At 44.8% G+C, this 22667-nt stretch overlaps 1 protein-coding gene across 1 annotated transcript in view; it reads right to left on the reverse strand.

Moving 5' to 3' along the window:
- The window catches only part of SMAD6 (SMAD family member 6), a 119907-nt gene that overhangs the window by 71145 nt on the left and 26095 nt on the right, over nt 1-22667 (reverse strand). The window contains exon 2 of the mRNA XM_085644603.1: nt 9759-9815. Coding sequence (XP_085500729.1) covers nt 9759-9815 — 57 coding nt within the window. The remainder of the gene's footprint in view (nt 1-9758; nt 9816-22667) is intronic.

A 22667-nucleotide genomic window follows, 5' to 3' on the forward strand; every position in this document is an offset into this window, starting at 1 on the left:
TGGGGCAGGGAAGGAAGGGAGTCAGCCAGAACGCATAGAGTGGATCCCAGAGACGATGGACCCGGACAGAGCTCGAGGGGTCAAAGGAAAATGTTCAGAGCTCCGACAACTCAGAGGTGCGGACGAGAGCTCACTGCACTGTGGGGACGGTAAGGAGCTGGCATGGCTGAAAGAATCGCGAGATTTGATGGCAAACAAGAGTATACAAAGCTCTAAGAGGACAGACGACGCAGCTCTCAGATACTTAGCGGAAACGCGTTTCTGGATGGCTGTGGCTGGCCGCTCAGGCCAATCTGGTGACTTCCTCACATATTAAAATGACTGTAATAGGCATCGCCTTTGCATCCCTACTGGACTCCTGAATGAAGGCTCTAGCCAGACACAACACAGTTCTGGGACTGAAAGAATGAAAAGCACTCCTCTCATCAGCAGCCATTAGAGCCATTGAGTCGAACAATCAAACTAGGGGGGGGGGGGGGGGCATTCAAAGGTCCTGGTGTGGTTTTGCCTGCAGCAACCTTTAAGGTTGCAGGAAACCACGCACTGCCCGCACAAAAGGCACTAATAGCTATGGACAAAGACAACGCCATCACTGCAACTGCCAGTGCAAAACACCAAACAAGCAGCCAAGCACACAAAACGCCCAGTTGAAATCCCATCACCGTGTAGTATCAGACTGTTATTTTCTAAATCCAATTAAGAGATTTTCCTCTGTGCAATGGGGAATAACATGCAGTAATTTTATGTGTGGCTGGTTTCACTTTGGGGTATTATCCTTTTTTTACCACCACCGTGGCCACCCAAGTTCCTCTGAGATGTAATTTGAAGAAGGGGGAAAAACCGAAACGATGCGCAATTTGGACAGCACCTGTAACCACCAACACGTGTAAAACGGAGACAACATCGGTTTGCGCCCGATTCTGGACTTCGTAGCGCCCTCACACTGAGACATAAACCGTGCTGACTCCAACGCAGCATTATTAGATTAACACGAAATATTTTGTTCAATAAGAGCTATTTGATCAGCCGTGTTTCAATGAATATAGGTAATCGCAATCGATATGATTAATTCTAAATATAATTAGAACCCGGTTCTGGAGGGAACGGGAGAAGAGCGGAGGGAAGGAGTGGGCGTATTATCCCGGAGCAGCAGGTTGGGACTTGGCGCTGGTGCGGGCTTGGTTACAGTAACAGCCTACAAACAATTCAGCAAGTAAACTTTAATTGCCATTATTAAAATTCTTCAGGTTGTTTATCGTGAGCCTTCCTTCCTTCCTCTCGCCTCCCTGCCCAGCGCACCTTGTTTTAACAAGTCTACCAGCCCCAAACCCACACACCTCTAATTATGAGCTCAGGCGGGATTCGGAGGGGCTACCCTCCCCTTAGTACCTCACCCTTAAAAAAAAAAAAAAAACATAAATTAAAGAAAAAAAGCCACAAATATTCGGTTACAGTTGCAGTTTTAACAAGTCCACTCGCCAGTCTTTCTAAAATGATTGTCTTTTTGTTGAAATGGAGGGATATGAAAATATGCAGCAGGAGGGCAAGATTCACTGCAAGATTCACTGCACCTCCATTTCACAACCTGCTCCAACATCACTTAACCCAGAGCTTCATTCAGAATCCAGTGCAAATGGAACACAAATTGGCTGAGCCCATAGATCTGGCGTTGGCTGCCAGCCTTATGGCTTTGTCAATGCTTGTTCTGTCTCATCATGGTTTTTGAAAAACGCATTTTTTTGAGGAGCTGCCGGGCCCGCGTCAATATAAACAATAAACATTGGCTAAACGTGATTGGCACAAAAATAGACCAATAGATGAGGAGAGGATTGGCTGAAGAAAAGAAATATATATATATATATATACATAATTGTAGTAAAATCAAAAGATTTCCGCTTCTCTCTGACCTTGCGTTTAGTAGAAACTAGCCAGCTTCTGACAATCTCAAAATTGGCTAAAACAAAAATATATTTTCAGTCCTAAAAAGCACACCTTGCCATCGTAATCTCAGGCGCTTAAGCGAATGCCATCACTCACAGTGAAGAAAGCAGATGGCTGAAGTGGGCAGACACATTAACCCAGGCTGGACGCTGTGGTTGGTGGAAGAAAAAAAATGTGAATGGCACAATAAGATTCATGTGGATAAATAGTGCTGGCTGGGAGCCCCTATAAACATATTATACATAATTTAGTAAAATCAAAAGGTCTCCTGCTAACACCAAACCTAAAAAGAATCTGACGACGGAGGTAAAGAACTGGGCACTGTATGCTTTTGGTCAACATTGTGAGTCACACAGTCCCCTTCTACAGTCAACGTCTACGTTTAAAAACTATACATATGTTTGAGGAAATCCTTCTGCCCCACCCACTAGAAGGAAGAAAAATACACAGCACTGTTGTGAATCTAGAGTAGGGTCATGTGCCAAAATCCACTGTTGGCTTCTCCCATGCATTTAGTATTTCTCTAGAAATAGGAGGCTTTTCCGTCAAAACTCAATCTGAAATCTAACCTTTTGTCTCCAGCCCTGCCACTGCTTTTAAAAACAGAATTATTCCCTTTTACCTTCATCCGGCCCTACAAGAGTCCAGCCCTTTCTCCACCATCATGAGTGGGTGCCGTGTACACAAATGGGATATGGTTCCTTGTGCACCAATATGGAAAGTTGGCCATTAAGGTGCCTTAGTTCTTCCATGCCAATATAACCAAATGTCTTATATGCCAACATGGTCTAGCCCATTGAGCTCCTCGTGTGCGAACGTGGCACAAAACCGTTCATGCAGATGTGGTCAGCTTCATCAGAATAATGCGACAGTGTTCTTTGTACAGCAGAATGATTCCGTACCCTGTACTCCAACAGCATCTGGTTCTTTCAATGCCAATGGGGCCCAATTCCCATCACACCAGCAGGGCCCGGCTCCTTGTGCAGTGATGTGGCCCTTCTCCTACCATGCATATGCAGACTTGCTTTTTGCAGGTCAATGCAATCCAGTTCCTTGCCTGCTGAATTTCCCTCACACAAACTATGGCAATGTTCCATATACCCCAATGTTCTTTACACACCAAAGTGGCCCCTCAATATACTTGCTCCCCAATATCACCCATTTCTTTGTATGCTGATATTGCAATCACCCTTTTCAAGTTGTTCAGGTAGGCAGGGGAAGGCAGGGATCATGCACTATTCAGAGTGTGGGACCATTTGGAAATAGGGTCCCCAAAAAGACTCCATGCAGCTGCTTCCATAAGCTCACATAAGTGTTAGAAATGTGTACGATAAAATCTCATGATATGAAATAATGTAGAACAGAAACAAGGAGCTCACCACTCTGGCGTTCTTGCACCAAACCATCTACATTGTACAAGCTAGCAGCAGTTGTAGATGTAATATTAAGATTGTTTTGCCCCCTCCACACTAACAAATGTCAGCTCCTTGCAGTTCCCAGCCCTGCTAGCCTTCTATGCTCCACACCAGTACTTGCACTTCACACTGCCCAACATCACTATATGTTCTCATTACACACCGATGCCAGATCCTCATGCTCCACACCGATGCTATCCCATTGAACTGTTCTCCAGTGTCTGTGTCTCACAGTGAGCAGATGGCAGCACTTTACAATGTCCCGCAGTCAATCTCAGCTATCCTCCTAGGTCTACTCACAATGCTCACAGAGGGCCACTTTTCACCCATACTAGCTTCTCACGCTGCCTGCTACTTTGCACTTGTTACACTGTCTACCGTTGCCAGCTTATCTTGCACAGCAGTGCCGGAGCCACACAATCTCCACTAGTTTCACACTGCCCACCAGTGTCAGCTCCTCATACTGCCCATAAGTGCTGGCTCCTCACCAAACCAACCAGTGGGGGCTCCTGACGCTGTCGATCAGAGCCAGATTCCCATACTTCCACCAGTGCCAGATCCTCCCTTAGCTCCTTAAACCTTTCCAATTATCACCATTCCCAACACCAAATTCAGACTGAAGAATGCCTTTCGTACTTTTTTTTGTTGCCAGAATCAAGTAGATATAAATGGTTATTTACCAATAGGAGTAGCTTTGCAGCTTGAAGAGTTTTCTGGATTCACATGCTGTGCCTTATTATGCCATCTAGTGGTTGGATCCGGAATCTTCTTGTTAGTCTACTTTCCTCTTTTTCTTTTTTGTTGCTACACGTAGTCTGTATCCATTTGGTGATGTACATCCTCCTATGACATCAGATGTGCGTCCCGGAAGCCCATGTCCGTGGTCACCATCTTCAGATTCTTTTTTCCCAACTTGGCAAGTTCCTGTGTTGGCAGGCTTCCTCGGTCTCTTTTAATGTTGTGTTATCTTTTCCCTTTTTGTCTCACCTCGTGTTTTTATTGGGGAGTTGGAACGCTGCACATTATTCCATAAAACTCTTCAAGCTGCAAAACTTATCCAACTGGTAAGTAAGCATTTTGTTTTGCAGCATGAATCCTTTTATGGATTCACATGCTGTGCACTGATTTTATAATAGTATCCCTGGTCACTCCTAGTGGTGGTGTCATAAGAGTTTTAGCTTGCAAATAGATGTTTCAGTACTCTTTGGCCCACTTCTGACTCCGTGTTTGCTTGTATATCCACGCGGTTTAGTGGAATAGTGAAATGACTTTAGGAAAGAAACATTGGCTAGTCCGCATGACTACCCTGTCCTTGTGTATTTGCAAGTAGGGTTCTTGGATGGTCCGTGCCTGCAGCTTGTTCACTCTGTGCAGTGACGTGATTGCAATTAGGAAGACTCTCTTCAAGGTTAGGAACCATTGCACCATCTTGTATACCAGTTCAAAGGTGCTTTCCTAAATTGTGTCAATACCAGGTTGATGTTCCATATTAGTATATGTGTTGACCTGGGTGGAGCTACTCTCTTTGCTCCTTCTAAGAACTTTTTGAGTCGTATTGCTGGGAAGAGGCTTCTTCATATCTGTCCCCTTGTGTAGGCTACTATTGCCGCCAGGTGTATCTTCAGCGAGGTATATGCTAGCCCGTTTTCCAGCAGGTAAGTGAGGTATCTGATCACTATGGTGTCCGCTGTTTTGTTGTGAAGCATTCTTTTGCCTCTGCACCACAGGACATCTCTCTGCCTTTTTACTGTGTAGCACACTTCCTTGTACTTGTCCTTCTAGTTTCTTTCAGAATATCTATGGATCGTTTAGGTAGGTTCAAGAGTGAAACCTCTATATTCGGGAGCCAGGGCACTTGGCTCAGGTTGCTCATTTCTGGGTGGTAGATCTTCCGTCCCTACATGGAGAGGAGGACATGAATTTCTGGTGACTTTTTTTCCTTGTGCCATTACCACAAGATTTGAGAGCCAAGCTTGTCTTGCCCACGGTAGGACAATTAGGATCAATGTCATCTGTGACAGCTTGCACGTGCTTATCACTAGAGGTATGAGGGGAATCAGTAGAAAGGCTTATGCAAATTGCCTTGACAAGTCTTGTCAACAGGGCATTCCCCTGGAATCGGTGGGCATTTTGTGTTGTCTGGGGTAGGTAACAGGTCGATGTCTGGAGTAACTCACAGGCGGAAGACCTCTTGATCGCTCGTTCGTTCAGTTCCCATTGATGTGAGCCAGATACCGGTCTGCTTAGAATGTTTGCTTCTCCACTTTGTATGCCTGGCAGGTGTATCGTTATTATGGTTATTTCACTTTGAAAGGCCCATCTCCAGATCTCTTGGTTAGTTTGGACAGCAAATACAATGTTGTTCCTCCCTACTTGTTTACGTAGAGCACCGTGGTTGTATTGTCTGACTAGATTAGCAAATTCCTTCCCGTTACCTGTGTCCGGAAGGCTTTTAGGGCCAGAAAGACCATCATTACTCCAGGAAAATTATGTGATGGGTTACTTCCTCCACCTTTCATAGTCTTCTGATGTGTAGTTCCTCCATGTGTGCTCCCCACCTGTGTGGGGCTCATCCATAGTGATGGTCACTGGTGGAGCTGGTTGCATGAAAGGTCTGCCCACCTCTATGGTTTTCATGTTTCACCATGTTATCTCCTTCTGCTCTCTAGGAGTTACAACAATGAGTTTCTCCCAACTCCCCATTGCCTGTGACCATTGGTTCTGGATCCATTCTTGTAATTGTCTCATATGTAGTCTTGCATGTGGGATCGACGGAATGCATGAGGTCATCATGCTCATTATTTCCCCCACATCTCTCACTGTCAAAAACTGACCCCCGCGGTAGAGGAAAGCTTGCTCCATTACTGCTTGAATCCTCTTGAAAGTGGGGAAGGCTCTTCCCTCGACCATGTGGATTCTGGCTCCTAGGACTTTTCTAAGTTTATTGTGAGCCACCGTCTGTGGAGTGTGTCCATGACTGTCCTGTATTCTTTTCGCATTGTGAGCACAAGATTACTTTTATTGGCTAGTCATTTAGGTACGGCTAAACATAAATTTTCCTTTTCCTCAGGGGGTCTGCCACTTTGGCTAGGCTCTTTGTGAACACCCTGGGTGCTGACATTCCAAAGGGGAGAACCCTGAATCTGTAGTGTTTTTTGTCGACAACGAATCGTAGGTATTTCTTAGGTTTGTGATTCAAGGGAATGTGTAGGTAGTCATCCTTGAGGTCTATGGTTGTCATGTGGTGCTTTTCTCACAGTCGCGGTACGACCTCTTGCAGTGTGGACGTTTCGAATTTTCACATTTTTATGAACCTGTTTAGAAAGTGGTGGTCCAGGATTGGTCTCAGGAGTTTGTCCAGTTTTGAGGTGAGGAAGTATGTGGAGTAGTTTCCGTAACTGATTTCTGCTGTGGGCAATTTATCCATTGCTTTCGTTTCTAGCAGTTCCTAAACTTTTCATTGCAAGCAGTGCCTCTTTTCTTCCATGTGATCTTGTCTTTGGTCTGGCCTCCGATGGACACCTTATGAATTCTATGCAGTAACCGTGTTGGACGATTGTGGAGTATCCATTTGTCGGAGACAACCCCACCTCCATTCGTGCAGGAAGACCTATATTCTCCGCCCAACTGGTGTTATGTGGTAGTGTTTATGGTCCGTAAAATCAATTGTTGGAGGAGCTTGCTCCTCCGGAACGTTGCACCTTCCCCAGGCTCTGCTCCCAAAGGACGGATGCTGCAACAGCTAAGACTGTCACAGTAGGTGTAACCCCTGCTGATGGGCTGTCTGCTCATAAGATGGCTGAGTTATTGTGATTTGGAAGCCTCTTCAGCACGTGGGATTTCTTGTTGGGTTTGTTCCCCCTTGTTGGTTGACCCGGAACGGCTGCGCCCCAATGGCCTTTGCTGTGTCATTGTCCTTTTTTAGCTGCTACAGACTGTCATTTACAGCCGTTCCAAACAGGTTCTCTCCTGTGAAGGTTGTATTTATGTGGGTTGCCTTAACCTCATTTTGGAATTTGGACACCCACAGCCAGGCATGTCTCCTCACGGATATTCCTGTGATCATCTGCCTTCTGGCCATGTAATCCACATCGAAGGCAGATTTTAAGCAAGTGTTTGCTATTATTTTCCCCTCTTCTACCAGTGTGGCTCCCAGTTTCTGAATTTGACCTCTCCCAGTGGCTGCGTGCGTAATGATTGAGGAGTGAGTTTGTTTGATTTCACGATCCTTCACTATGTTGGACCTTCTGCCTGCGCCATGTCTGTCTCTTCAACGTTATCCTTTCCCTCACTCGGCAGTCACTCGGCGTTGAGCCCTCATTCTTTTGCATCTGCATGATTGCGTGGTGATTCTGCCCTGTTATTCCCTTGCAGCCATGTTCATGGTCTTGAGCCTAAACTTGGAGCACACTTTGCAGGTCTTAGTGTCGTGGTCTCTCAGCAGACAGAGGTTGCAGACCTTGTGGTTGTTTTTCTGGACACATTTTCGGTTGCACTCACAGCAGAATCTAAAGGGAGTATTTTCTGTTTCCCCAGGGTGGTTCTCTCGCTCCCCTTTTGTGCATTCTCTGACCACGTAGTAAATGACTTGCACAGTCTGCTCCCTTTTCCGGTGCAGGCCCATCTCCTATTCAGTGTTCTTACCTCTGTTATTTTCCTTTTCTTCTTTTTTGTTTGACAATCCGTCGGTAAGCAATGTAACTTCTCTCAATGCCCTCAGAGCTTCAGCTGTGGCTTCCTGACCCAAAGGTGGGAAAAAAATATGAAGTTGGCGACCACGCACAAGGGCTTCTGAGGGAGGTCATAGGAGGAAGGACATAGCACCAAATGGCTACAGACTACGCCCAGCAACACAAAAAAAAGAGGATATAGGACCAACAAGAAGAACCCAGACCCAATCACTAGATGGCTGAATAATGCACAGCATGTGGATCCAGAAACTGATTCATGCTGCAAAACACCTATTTCCCTTTCACAGACTGAACCCACCAATTCGATTTGCTCCCCTTTTTCTCCTTACTCATTTACCCTCTTAAGGTCTCTTCATCCTTCTTGAGATACCGTAGCTGGTTACTCCCCAATTCTCCATTGACTATGTTTTTTACTCCTGTTCGCTACCTTTAACTTAGCACCTCTATACTAGGTCCTCAAGCCCTATATATACACAAACCCTTGAAACTTCTATCTGGGCTTGTATTACGGTACCTAAACCCCTGCCTTTAAACTAGTTCTTTAAATCCCACCTTTACTATTAAACCTCTAAATCCACCCTATTGCCACTTCGTAACCATTGCATCTCTACTCCAACCTATGCCCTAATGCCTCTACCAGTGCCTATTCCACAGATCCACCACACCTACCAGGACCCTGGCACCTCTACCCTAGTAACCATACTATCACCCTTGTCTCCAGCACATCTTCTAGCTTCCATGTTATCCTTACCGCCCCTCCTGCTTTATGTATTAGTCTTTTATCATGCTTATCACCTCCATCTTGTGTTTTTTGTCAGATGTTCACCAAATCAGAGTTTTGCCAGCTTATGGTTGTCAGACTGGGGATAGGGTCTCTTTTTTATGGGGTTTCTCCTAAATGAGGTAGTGTGTCTGGCATACTGGCCCAACTCCATACCTTTAACACCAATTTATCACCTTGTGTAGCAATATGGGATGCTCCTTGACAGTAGGCGTGGGTTGGTGCTGTGCACACAATTAGAACGTATACGGCTTGAACCATGCAAGTACATCCAATTGTTTCCAATACTGCACACATCAAGGGTGAAACAAGCTGGAGAAAGAGGTACAAAAGCAGAGTTTACAACATACTGGACATTTTTACAACTGGCAAGCCTTAAAATGACTATCATCCTTGCCCCGTAACCACATAAACGTAGAATCTCAAGGAAAGAACAGCCTTTTGCAGAGGTGGTGGTGGTTCATGGAAGGCTGCGGAGTTCATATTTAAATGGTATTTAGACCATTCAATTACGAGATTCAAGGGGCAAAGATGGACGTCTCATTTTGGCCTTGCTTCTTTATGGCCCGATCCCCAGAAGTAGGCTTTAGAACCCCGCTTGGGAGGCCTCGGTCTACCAACATATTACTCCATAAACCTCACTTTGAAATCTAGTGTTTAATGCTGATGGACATCTGTATAACTGCATCCGGTCAACTCTTGGAGCAAATAATGGTTTTGTGGACACCCAAGCCCTCCAGATACTGCTCTTGAACCCAGACAAAGTGGCCAGTCTACCAGTATCTATTTGACCTTCCTGTATAACAATACAGCTTATGCATTACCTTATACTGTCCACCGCATCATGCTGTAGCAAAGCACAAGAGACGTCTGTAAAACCAAAACATATGCACTGGACACTGCTGTACAACAAATCAAAATCTCACTCACCCAGTGGCTTTCTCTCCACGTCGGGGGACAGCCGGGAGTATGGAGGTGGTGGGGACTCTGCAAGCAAAAAGAAAGAGACCAACATTTTACATCAGTGCAACATTAAGAGGCAGACATCAAGGACAATGTGAATGCGTAATTTCTAAAACCTCATGCAATTTTTAAATGCGAGGGAAGCTTTCCCAGCTTTTGTGTGTGTCCAGCTCCCCAAGGGGGGAGGGTGAGGGATTGGCAGAGTTACCTGCCCAAAATATTGTTCTTGTTTTGCCAGGGCTGATCAAAACCCACTTTGGGGTGCCCTCACCGACTCCTGGGTGCCCACATCTTTTGGGTGTATTCATTCATTTGTTAATGTCTCACCTCTGTGAGGGGTCTCCAAACCAAAAGTGAAAGTGCCAAAGGGCCTTAACTCACCATCGCCATGTTGCCCCCAACTCCTCTCACGGAGAAAGGGGAGCATACATTCACCCCCGGTGCCTATGCCAGCACGGTTGTATGTTATTTAATAGAAAACAGATTTCTTGGAATACCATCAATGAAAGACAATCTCACCTAAACTGTTTAATGGAAATTTGCAGCACAAATTGGCTTTTGCATGCTTATTTTTTATGGTGTAAATGCGCCAACAGTTGTTGGTTTTACTTTCAGCAACATTTTTGTTTGAGGTATTTATTTCAGTGATTTATTTCAGTGATTTATTTCAGGGGACATTACTTCAGAATTGTACCTTCATATTGTCAAACAATGACTTTGGATGCCTTCAATTCGCTGACGCCTCACCACCCAACGCACCATCCATCTCTGCACCTAAAAAAAAAACCTCACCAAGCCTAAACTACACCCCCCCCAGGCAGAACTTGAATAAACCTGAAGGATTGTTCTCCAGCAGATTCTATGAATAAGATGCTGAACTCTTCTTTAAAGAAGGTGTTTTCTGCCACAAAAATCTCACGTTAAAAGCAAGTAAACTATTCAACATATTTGGCTAAATCTATAATAAAGGACTTTGGTATGTTGGCAGTAGCCATCTAGGAGGCCCATGAATGTTCAGAATTGTCAGCGATTGAACAGCAGGCCAGGCTGTTGGCGGATTTTTCTCTGACATCACGAGAACAAAGGCTATGGCATTGTATACACTAATTTCCGCAAGAAGCTTAAGGATGGGAGGATGGAAGGTAGAGGCAGCAAAGTAGATAGCTCTTCTGGAAATTCCATTTGGGGGTCGCATGCTATTTGGAGAGTAGTTGGACGCAAGGATATTTAAGAACACAAGCACACTTTGCCTTACAAGGATAATCATGCTCCCCAAAATTTGTTTTTTCCCCCCTGAAATCCTTCTTGAAGAAAGAAGCTAAATCTTCGTTTTTAGGAAACTGAAGTATCAGCTGAAACGATGCTCACCCAAAAGGGATTTCTCCAAGCGTACTGAGCCAGCCAAGAAGAAATACGGTTTTGTACCATAACCACATCCAAACCCTCCTCATCTTAGTATGGCGGCCGAGTTAATAGACTCAACAATCAAATTGGAGACCAGAACAAAAGAAAGCCAGAGCGATGTCTTCCAGCAGACCATTATTAGCACATAATGGTCCCCCTAACTTTTAGTAATTTTAAATCCACCGTTTTTAACACATATTATTGTCATTTGTATCGTTCGATTTAGTCTTGTTTTAAATTGTAAATGGTTTTTTAAACCAATCAATAAAGAGTGTATTATTATTATTGCTTTGTACCAGTTGAGGGGAAGGATTCAGAAATATCTTCAGGTTTGGGAGATTGATGTTCCGAATCAATAGGTCTACTTTAGTAGTCAAGAACGGGTATGCTATAGACATCTCATTGTGGCTGCCAGAAACAGGTGTCATCCATACTCAGTTACCAAGGGAAAACCCCAAACATTTGGCGATATTAACCCCTTCGGTGCTCATGACGGAATGGTTCCGTCATGACCCACGGTTGAGCTGTGCTCATGACGGAACCATTCCGTCATGACCACACCCGCGCAAGATTCCGTCAGCACAGCGGCGGAATCTGCGCAGCATCGAAGGGGTTAAAAGAAATCAAGAAACTGTTGGAAAAAAAGAGCCATCATTCCAGTGCTAGGTTCGAAAAAAAGGACAAAGGCGTATTTAATACTCTTCTTAGTCCAAAAGGCTTCAGGTTCATTCAGGCCCATTCTGGATTTAAAATGGGTAAACCCCTGCATCAAGACTGTCCATTATCGTATGATGATTCTCCAATCTAGAATACTAGTGATAAATCCAGGGGACTTCTTTACATCTATAGATTTACAGAACGCATATCTACACATCCCAGTACGCAAGACGCACCAAAGATTTCTGTGATTTGCGGTTTGTAATTCCCACTACCAGTTTAGAGTTTTTACACAGATGTTGGCTCCCCTTGTTTCTCTTCTTCATTTGCAGAGGATATTTCTGAACTCATACCTGGACGACTGGCTTATCCAAGCTCCGTCTAAGGAGTTAGTCATTTCCAATGTCCACAGATTACTCTTCTTACTTCTAAAGCACAAATTCCCTATAAATTGGAAAAAAAGTTCAATCTACTCCCTTCACGAGCTTTCTTTTATAGGAGCAAGATTCAGCATGGATTGTGGGACAGTGATGTTGCTGGAAAACAGAACGAAGAGAATTCAAGCTCATATCAGAGATCTGATGGCACAGAAAGCTACAGAGTGATTATCCTGGCTAAAGGTTCAATGAGATTTAACAGCAACTATTTTCCTTCTTTTGTGGGCAATATTCCAACTGCACAAACTAATGGCATGGATTCTGGCAATCTGGTATCCAAGTTCACAGAATGTGTTGTTAAGGATCAAACTAACTCAACAGGTGATAAGGAACTTGAGTTGGTGGATGTACCCATCTCATTCCCGATTTCTCTCTCAGTGATTCATATACAGGGAGTGTACAATGTAGTAGCGGACATCTTAAGCAGAGAGATCCCCTCTTCTCTGGACTTTGCCCTGCATGCAGAAATGTTCGAGCTCTTGGAGCATTGATGACGTCTATCATTGAGACATATTTGCTTCCACATGGAATGTAAAGATTCTGAAATTATGTTAAAAGGGGAAGGGAAAAGTAGGCCTGCACTGAAGATGCTTTGCTGTATAGGTCACTCAAGGATCTCCTATATACCTTTCCTCCTTTTCCACTGATAAAAGCATCCCTACAGAGAGTGAGGCGGGAGCAAGTTCAGGTGATTCCGATAGCCCCAACAGGGCCCCACGTCACCTGGTCTCCTCTGTTTACAGCTCTGAGAATCTCGGAGGAAAGAAGTTAACCAACCGTACCTTCACCTCTTCTCTTTCTGGTGCTAAAACAGGAATCCTTTAGATGTTATGGAAGACTTTGGGGCACTGTTGGTCGTTGTGCGCTAGAAAAGCTTTCTATCCCACCACTGTTGATTTTATTTACATCCGTGAGTTTTTATGGAATGGATCTACAGTGGGGCTAAGAGAAGCTACTCTGGCAGTACAGTGGGCATCCATAATGTCCATTAGGAGTTCTTGGAAAAATCGGAGGGATGATGGGTTTTTTTTCTCGGTTGTTTAGGGGCCTGGCTAACAACTGTCCGATACCTGTTGTGGTACTGGAAGCATGAAAGAATCCTCCATTTGAGCTGTTAGAGGGAGTACATTAGAAGTCTCTCACTCTTAAAACCTTTTTCCTAGTAGATATTACTTCTGCTAGGCGATTGAGAGTGTTGGGCGCACTAACATAGAAGCATACTTTTTGCAGATGTTTTAGGAAAGATTGTTTTAAGAACTGTTCATTATGTGTTTCACAATTTGAATTCCCATTTTCATAGGGTTCAAGGGGTAATTTTACAAGAATTCTATACTTTTCCATCTACAGATGAAGGAGGGCTTCATGTCTTGGATATGAGATGAAGTCATTTTACATATTTAAATCATTTCGAAGGGTAGAAGCTGTTTTGTCAAATTTGGGCCTGCCAGAAACGGGAAAACATAGTAACTTCCTCAATAAGTAGATGGGCCAGGTCTCTAATTTCATTGGCTTATAAATGCAACTGGCCAATTTCTACCTTTGGGGATACAAGGAAGGTCCACAAGAAGTATGTGAATCCAAGGACAAGCACTCCGATGGATCTGCTCCTTCCTGACTAGAAGGACCCAGTCAGTCTGGCACCATACGCCCAGGATGTACCCCGACTTAATCTCATGACATCAACGTCCTCGCTCACGCCGACGACACACAGCATCATTCTCTCCCTCCAGGACAAGACGGCCAGTACCCGGATTAAGTTCAATGCCTGCATGACTGAAATCGCCCACTGGATGAAGATCAACTGTTTGAAGCTGAACACTGACAAGACCGAAATCATGATCTTTAGGAAGAGCACTTCACCATGGACTCCACCTTGTGGTCAACAGAGCTAGGGCCGACACCCACGCCCACTACAAACACCAAGAAATTTGGGATCATCAAGAGCAAAATCAACATGACTGCCCAAGTCAAGGCTGTCACTGCCTCATGCTTCCATACCATGGAGACAGTGAGGAAGACTTTCAAATGGCTCCCAATCAGCATCCGGAAAAGCGCCACGCTCACCCTCGCCACAAGCAGATTGTACTATGGGCACAATATCTATGCCAGGATCAACAACAACAAAAAAAAAACTCATGTGAAGGCTGCAGACTATTCAGTATTCGGCAGCCAGAATCAGTCAACTTTCCATGCCGCAGTCACATCACAGCACACCTAGAGGAGCACCACTGGCTCGCCAGACACAAACTAGCATAATTCCAACTCCTCGCCCACTCTTTCAAGGCACTAAATAACACTGGCCCAGCATACTCCAACAGTCTCATCTGCTTGCACAAAACTTACAGACAGCTCTGCCTGTCCAGATTCTAATTTACACACATCTGGAAAAATAGATTCTGCGGTCGAGCCTTCTCCTACATTGCTCCTAAATCATGGAATGTCCTGCTGCTACCCATAAGACTTTCTCTTCACTTCTTGAAGTCCACAAGAAGCTGAAGACCGGGCTTTTAAATAGTCTCACTAGGCCATAGGATTGGCCAGACTAGCATCTACTCAGCACCAGGATACCCTCCTGCATGATAGTGTGCACTACAAATTACCATCACATATGTCTTAAACTGTAGCAGTTACATGAGCCACGATTACTCAGATTTGTAGGGTAGCTACATGGGCCTCCCCCTCAACCTTCTCCTTCACAGACCATTCAGACCCAACGGCGGAAAAAAAAGAATCTTAAGATGGCGACCAAAGGTGGGACCTTCTGGAGGAAGCGCGTCGATGTCACGAAGGACACCAAATGGTGGTATGACGACGCCCACCTGGGCCGCAAGAAAAAAAACAAAAAAAAAAACAATCCGGACCCAACCACTAGATGGCGGAATAATGCACAGCATAGTGAATCCAGAAAGATTCATGCTGCAAAATTGGTGGTTCCACGGAGGTCACGGTTGCCGAAAAGGAAGTCAGCAAAAGTAACCGGAAATAGGATTGAGTTTGTCAGGTCGCGCACACTGTTTAATATTTTAAAAATTAAATATGCAGCATGTTTTCCATGTTATCACTTTAGAGCGCTAGCATGGAGCACAGAACCCATGAAGAGTAAAATACAGTCTCAGTCGAGTCAGATGAGAAGAGCTCACATACCCGAAATTCATCACACACTGCCACAGCAGGGCCTAATATGAAACGTATACCGTTTGTTTTTGCCCTCATATGGCATCCTAAAACATTGGAGAGTTTTGAACTCAGAAGTGCCTGTGAACTGCCAGCTTTTGCAGGTACCTAGGCCTTTGTTCTATTAGGCTCTTTGAGCACCCCTGGGGATTATTACAACCGGGACGCTCGACTCTACGCTATCTGAGCTGTTTACGTGGCCCTGTGTCCACAAACTGAGGCAGACTCCTGGCGCCTGAAAGTATGCATCCCACAGTTTCAAGTCGGCGCGGCTTTGTGACGTCACTACCCCTCGCCAAATCACTACCCTTAAACTTTAGCCGAAACGCATGCGAGTCTAGGAAAGCACTCTGGGGTGCCTCGTCGCTAGGGCGTCTCCATTCTAGTTTGAAATCCCTCGATAAAAGGGCTGCCGGGGCGATGTGCAGATACGAGTGGAATGTTTCTTGTCTGCTTGACCTTGAATGCAGAACTGCATTTGTTCCTCTGGGGCTGGACAGGGCAACACCTTCTATTTGCAGCCACCACTTAAAGTTCTTTGTAGGCCCCAGACAGCATGTCTGCCTCGGAGGAGCCTGAGGCTCCGGGACTACGGTTTTTTTCCAAGAAGGGGCGGGTCCTAGCTGAGCAGCGCTGGAGAAGCTCAGGAGAGAAGGCAGACAGACAGGCAGCGTGTCAGAGGCCACCAAGAGACTATTCAAGCTTGCCGAGCGAGCTTCGTAAAGGGCCAATATTCGACCAAAAATGCTAATGTCACGACCCCTAGACTAAGAGTACCCCGGAAAGCAAACGCACGTGTACTGCTCGAAGCAAGCGCGCTACAAGTAGCCTTGAGTGGCACAAGCAATCACTTTAATACGCAAATTATTTAACTACCTGCTCTATGTACACCCACTGCATTTTTTTTTCGTTCAGATACCGTGCTTTAGAAGCGCGTGACCTTAGTTTTACATTTTACTGCAGGTGCATTAACCAGCTAAGTTAACCATCACCTCCTGCAGTCGCTCACTAATAAACATTTTAGAAGCAGAGTGCACAATCTTTCCGCAGTTACAAACTGTTGCCATTTCTTTAGCACCGAGGTGGGAAACTTTGCTAACATCTTTTTAAAAATACATCTAAGAAACCAGTTAATGTAAAACAGAGCGGAAGGGGCGTATCGAGACTACTAACCTCAGACAGGGCTTCTAAGCTTTTTAAATGTACATTTCCGAACTTTTTTTCCTAGCAGATTTTAATCGTTCTCTTTTTCTGTGTAAAATGCGCGAGAGAGCTTTAAACAGGGAAAAAACCCTTTAATTGTTTTTCTTCTTTTCATAAAATAAGGCATTAAAAGAGGAGGCTGTGGCTTTAAGTGAGACAGAGGTAATTGCCTCTCTGCAGCCAGCCAGATAAACAGCTCGCCAGGCTGGCGCCAGCAGCAGGCAGACTGTGTATTATCAGCGCTCCCCTCCTGAAGAGCGCAGGGACCTCCTTGGGAAAGGGGGGAAAGGCTTTTAAAGCACAACTTGAAACTGATCTCGTTTCAAAGAGCGTCAGAATGCCAGGCCAAAGAGGAGGAAAGGAAAAAACAAATCTGCTCTACTCCCACCCTCGCCAGGGCCCCCGCGGCAAAACCAGCCCTTTCCAAGGCGGTTTCCTGAAAGTTGCTCAAGAAATAAACACATAAGAAAACACAACTCAGTTTTTAGGGAAAACGGTCATTTACTTGTGTGATTCCTGCCGATTTCTGAACACCAAGGGGCTTCCCACATTCGATTTTCGTGCATAAAAATAAACATTTACTTCATGCGTTTTCTTCTTGGTACCCCTTAAAAATAATCAAACTCAGCCTAAGTTCTGGGCGGCCAAAGACAGCTGGATTTAGACCCATTATCGGTGAAGAAAAAGGACCATTTGCCCTTATAAAAATTACAAATAATGTTCTGGCCCTAAAGCATAAAAGTATATTTCGCTTCATCTCCTGCCAGCTACTGCATGGTCTCCAGGTCTATCCACACTTTGTCGAGGGCTGCTGTAAGGTTTATTTCACAATTTTCAAAGGAATGGAAGCGCTTGAGAGACTGGACTCTGTACATGTGTCTTTACTGACAGGCGCCTCTAAAGCCCGATTTCATCGGCAACCGTTTTTACTTGATCGACTCATGGATTTTAAAACGTGAATATGTAATTATTTTCCTCTGTACTTGTAAAAATAAAAATATGTTCATAGCTACCCCCAGGCTTCCTTCCCTCCCTCCCTCCCTCCGGCCAGTAATGACTGGACAGAGACCTGGGCTTTGGTCCATAAAGTCACTGAGAAGGTGGACATGAGGGCAGATCCTTGAGGCACAGACATACACACTGGACATGGTGGTAGGGAGACATGGACATGAAGAGGAGTGAAAGCAGAGGGCAGGGAAATAAACGAGCTACCCCAACAAGGGCACAGGAAGACCAGGGGACCATAAAATGGCAATCATTCGCCATTTCAGGGTAAGCGCTACAGCCTTTGGGTTAGTAAAATTTCACCCAAGCCAAGCTGGACTAGGTAAAAGTGCATTAGGAGAGCATAGATTTCTTTAGTTCAGATAGTAAGTGAAATACCAATGTTCAGACGATAAAGACTGCCAAGCACTTGCAGGCCACAGCGCCAAGAGGCTAAGCTGCTGGCTGCTACAGCACTTAGCAAACATCTCTTTAGGACTATTTTTCACTGCCATGACATCAGGACCGGGTACAGGGGCATACTTTCACACCGACGATCCCCTGACCTCAACATGGCAACCACATCAACATAATATGACCGTGGTGTGGCGGATTTACAGTTCAAACATCAACCATAGGAACTTGGGTGCTAGCATGCTGTCAGGTTGAGGTAATAGCTACCTAGATGTAAAGGGTAAGGCCAGGGGGATGAGTGCACCAAACATGATCATCTCTCTCTAGTTTTAGCAATGTTTACCACTGGAAAATGATGCCACTTATTGGAAGGAATGTGGGGTGGGGACCTTACAAGAACAAAAGAGGAGAGATACTGGGTCACATGTGACCTGAGCTTTCCCCTGATGATTTAAACACCAGAGACAGCCATCGTGGTGTCTGCAGTTTTGACACCGTCACTAAAATTGCACCACTCACAACCCACAGCACAAGAGAACATCATTTATGCACAACCAGCTGAGTAGTATGCATAGGCTGCAGGCCGCAGTGGGTTGGCTACACCTCTCATAGTTCTGAAATTGAGAACATAATATGAAGATAGCAGAAAGAGCATGATGAAAAGGATGTTTATCAGTGACACTGGTTTTAGAGCTTGAAGTCATTATCCCTTCACGTTGTGCATTACTTCACCTTTGAAAGGTTGAGCCTGAAACAGCATCTACTTTACTACAAATTAAAGTTTAGGGTTTTTAGCCACAGGTGCGGTCAGAGTGAGTGGCTCATGATGGCCTCAATCTAGAACCCACAACACACCCACACTGCAGCCATCTACAAACTGCATTTCTGCGAAGTAAAATTGGAAATGAGATTCAGCATGTAACCTAGGCAAAATAAAAGATAATTCGATTTTACTGTGATTTACCAGGGAGGTAGGTAGCTTAATAGTAGACGAGCTTCAAGCTGCAAAACTACTGCTACAGGCAAGCCCCTTCTGTTTCTGCAGTGTGAACATGTTTCCATTCAGGTTCTTTGGCTCGATAGCTAAGCACTTCTCGCACCTCCACGCAGATGGAGGTGAAGTGTAAGGGGTAGCAAACGTTTTTAGAACCTGGTCTGTAACTGTTGCCTTCTCCCTACCATGAGTATTTAGTGAAGATATGGAAATAGGATCATGTGGCCACCACGCATATATGCATATTTCCAGCAATACAATATTGCTGATGAAAGCCAATGTAGTTGGCCATATGGAAATAGTGAGATCAAGGTGTGTTGCAAGCCCTCATCTTCTTCAAGCCACACCTCACCACCCCACACTGCCCTACTCCAGTATGTTTGCACAGTACAAATACCCATTATGTATTACAAAAAAACACCTACATACACACCCTATACACACAGCCTGCCTGATGCAGATGGCTTTGACAGCCACCAAGAACTGTCGGCTGCCGCGTCCACCCACCTCTCTTCCCCGGCTCCATTTACAAGTCAGTGGATGGTGGTTTTCCTGATGGCAGAGCTGCCTCTCTAATGCCATGTCACGCCTGGGCTGGCGGTGCTCACCACAGCAGTAGCAGACACGAATAAAGTAAAAATGCCCTGCATGCCATGGGACACAACATTAATATATACACATTGTTTTATTTTCCGAAGACAGACTGACACTTGTATAGTGTATTGTTGGGGGGGGAAGGAGGGGGCACGGATAGGTTCACCATGCTTGTCCGCCCGAGATGACTGAAGAAAGGCTTAAACAAGGGCATACATCTTCAGATGGATGACCTGCCCGATATTCACCCCAAATATGTCAGTCTTTAATAGATCATAATGTGTCTCGTGCATGATTTGTGTGCACCTGCAGCAGTGCAGACGACTGATGGAGGAGGCCTTGATCCATCCACGTCACGCTCGAGGCCTCTTCCTGGATGGGTTGTAACAGGTTCAGGAGGCTGGTCCTCGAAAGATGCTCCTTATGGGCTCTCCTTTAAATATGGTTGGGCCAGAAAGCCTTGCTAACAAATTCATTTGTCATTTTCTGTTAAAACTTTTTGTGGCTACCAAAAACTTGATCATGCTTTGAACACTGAATGTCACTTGATGCCTAACAATATCCAGAGATGAGGCAGATTTTTCTCCAATGCAGCATTGCTGTCTCGTTCATCTGTTTTTGAATCGCTTTGGGTCTCAATGGATTATTGGCCTGGGTGTGAACTTGCAACTGTAATGCAGTGGAACTGTTTTATGCAGGTCCAGCATAAGGGCCCGACGATCACCCCTTTCTTCCCAAAGCCCAGTTAAAAAGAAGTCTAAATAAACTCGGCTTCATGTCCGAATTCTCAAGTTTGGAGTCAGTTGCAGCATCCTGTTGCACAGTTGCTGAAAATTGACCGCAACCCTTTCCCAGTCCTGATATTTTATTTAAGTATCAGCTATTTTTCACTCTGCATCTCAGAGTCTTGCTGGTAGACAGAGCCACTGGATTGTGCGGTTCTGTAGCCACAGCAGTTTCCATATATTCATGGATTTGCTGAATTTGCTACACAACCCAGCTCCTGCTATATACTTTCTGGATTTACAAACAAAAGTTTCTAGCTTAAAAGTTACTTAACGTAAAGCAGAATTTGTTGTTGCATGCAGCGGCAGTACTGTGATTGTTAACGGATAATCTTTCAGTTGTTGATTGCTTTTACTTCAGGTGTTAAACTGGTATGAGGGATGTGGAATTTTACCCTGACAGTATTAATATGTGTTAATATAACCAAATGATAAAATAATACTGCTACTCATTGTGCCGCAATATGCAGCATAACTTGCTTTTTTCTAGCAACATCATTTTTTTCAACTCTGCCACATAACTTTGTCCTCCACTGCAGCATGATTCAAGTGTTCCAGCTCTAGGTTTGTTGTAGGTACAGTGCCTGCCTCAAACTGGATTTTAGTGTTCGATGTGGGAGCACTCTAGGATTATCATAGTGCACTCCCCGTTCACAGCTCATCCCTCAGAGACCATTTGACCATGTGACCAGAGGCCTCTGCCATCTTGAAATTGCTCTGACACATTGCATTTTGTGCCTATTTGCAGTAAGGCAAACAGGAACTACTGAACAAGTCGGCAGAGTTGGCCCAAGGAACTTTTATCCCATTTGTTAGGACGGGCCCATGAGTCTTCCCACCCACTAGTTAATGTCAGACAATGTGGCCTCTCCAGGCACCCACTTCAGAACACTTTCTGGACCTGCAGAAGATCAGAAGAGGACTGGGCCTGCTGTCGTTGATGTGAGTGGAGCCCTGATGAACTAGACCTACTCCTTCTTGTACCCAGGACAAAAAAAAGTGAACTACCAGGGCCAGCTGGCTAACCTCTTGGGTGGCTACAGGGAGACAACAAGCTGCAAGATGCCTTCTAATGTAACTACCCAGCTGACCAGTGGCAACTGTACCTGAACTAGACTCTGCTGTTGGCCTCGCGTGGGGTTGCTGGGGGCTTATGTGGTGCATTGGGCCGTAAAAGACTATGTCAGAAAGAAAAATCTTTGACCAGGATGAATCCAGTTGGTGTATCCGCAAATCCTCAAACTGTGCCTAGGTCCCAGTCTACTACGACCACTGACGTTCACTGGTGCGTTTTTGTTTTTGGGGCTATTTGTACTTAAAAATATTATATCTCCGGTTCCCCTTGTTGGATTTTTTTTTATTTTGATGATTATATTCGGTTTGGGATTTTTATGGTTTTTATATTCTTGCTGTTTTGGTACTACATAAATACTTGACACATTTCCCCAAATTAATCCGGTCTGCTCTGTGCCATACCTAGTAGGAGGTTGAGCTCAGGTTAATTGGCCGTCTTTGAAGGTTCATCCTGAGGAGGACTGTGATTATTCGTTGAGAAGGGCAGTCACCCATCCCAAATAATAATCCAATTTCTTACTAAAGGTCATTGAGCTTAAAATGAAGGAGCTAAATATATACTGCTTTTGCAGTTTTATGGGGAGGGAACTTGGCCTGAGTAAATTAAAAAGCTTTATAAATTAACAAGACCGATGAGGTGATTTTCCCAGAATGACCGAATGTTGAGCCAGAGCTGAGATTTGAACCTAGTTCCAAAGTCAGCAGATCTGGCTGCTAGGCCACATCGCTTATCTTGGAGTATGTTGTTCCACGCAGTGCTTTCAATGGAAATTTAGAAGTGCAGGTAATCACTCTGTCGAGTACCCGTCTGCTTTTGAAAAAAGTGCAGGTACTCCCTCATTAAATGTATTGCAGCAGAGCTCAGATGTGCATTCAAATTAAAGAAGTGCAGGTGCTCAGTACCTGCCCATTTAAGGCACTGGTTCCACTGGTACCTTCATCGACATTAAGAGCTAAACTTAAAATCATTTTTTCAATCTTCCTCAGTAACAAGACAGATAAAAGGTATGGTTAAAAAAAAAAACTTATGTGGAAAAGGAAAAGCGTGTTGTTCCCTTTTTCGGTATGTAGCCATGCCGAAAATAAATTAAAACACAGCATCTACAGTGTGGAACATTACAGGTTTCTGGCCCAGGTCTTCCTATGTTTCTTGGAC

This window comes from Triturus cristatus, chromosome 3_1 (assembly GCF_964204655.1).
Source record: "Triturus cristatus chromosome 3_1, aTriCri1.1, whole genome shotgun sequence".
NCBI classification, from domain to species: domain Eukaryota; kingdom Metazoa; phylum Chordata; class Amphibia; order Caudata; family Salamandridae; genus Triturus; species Triturus cristatus.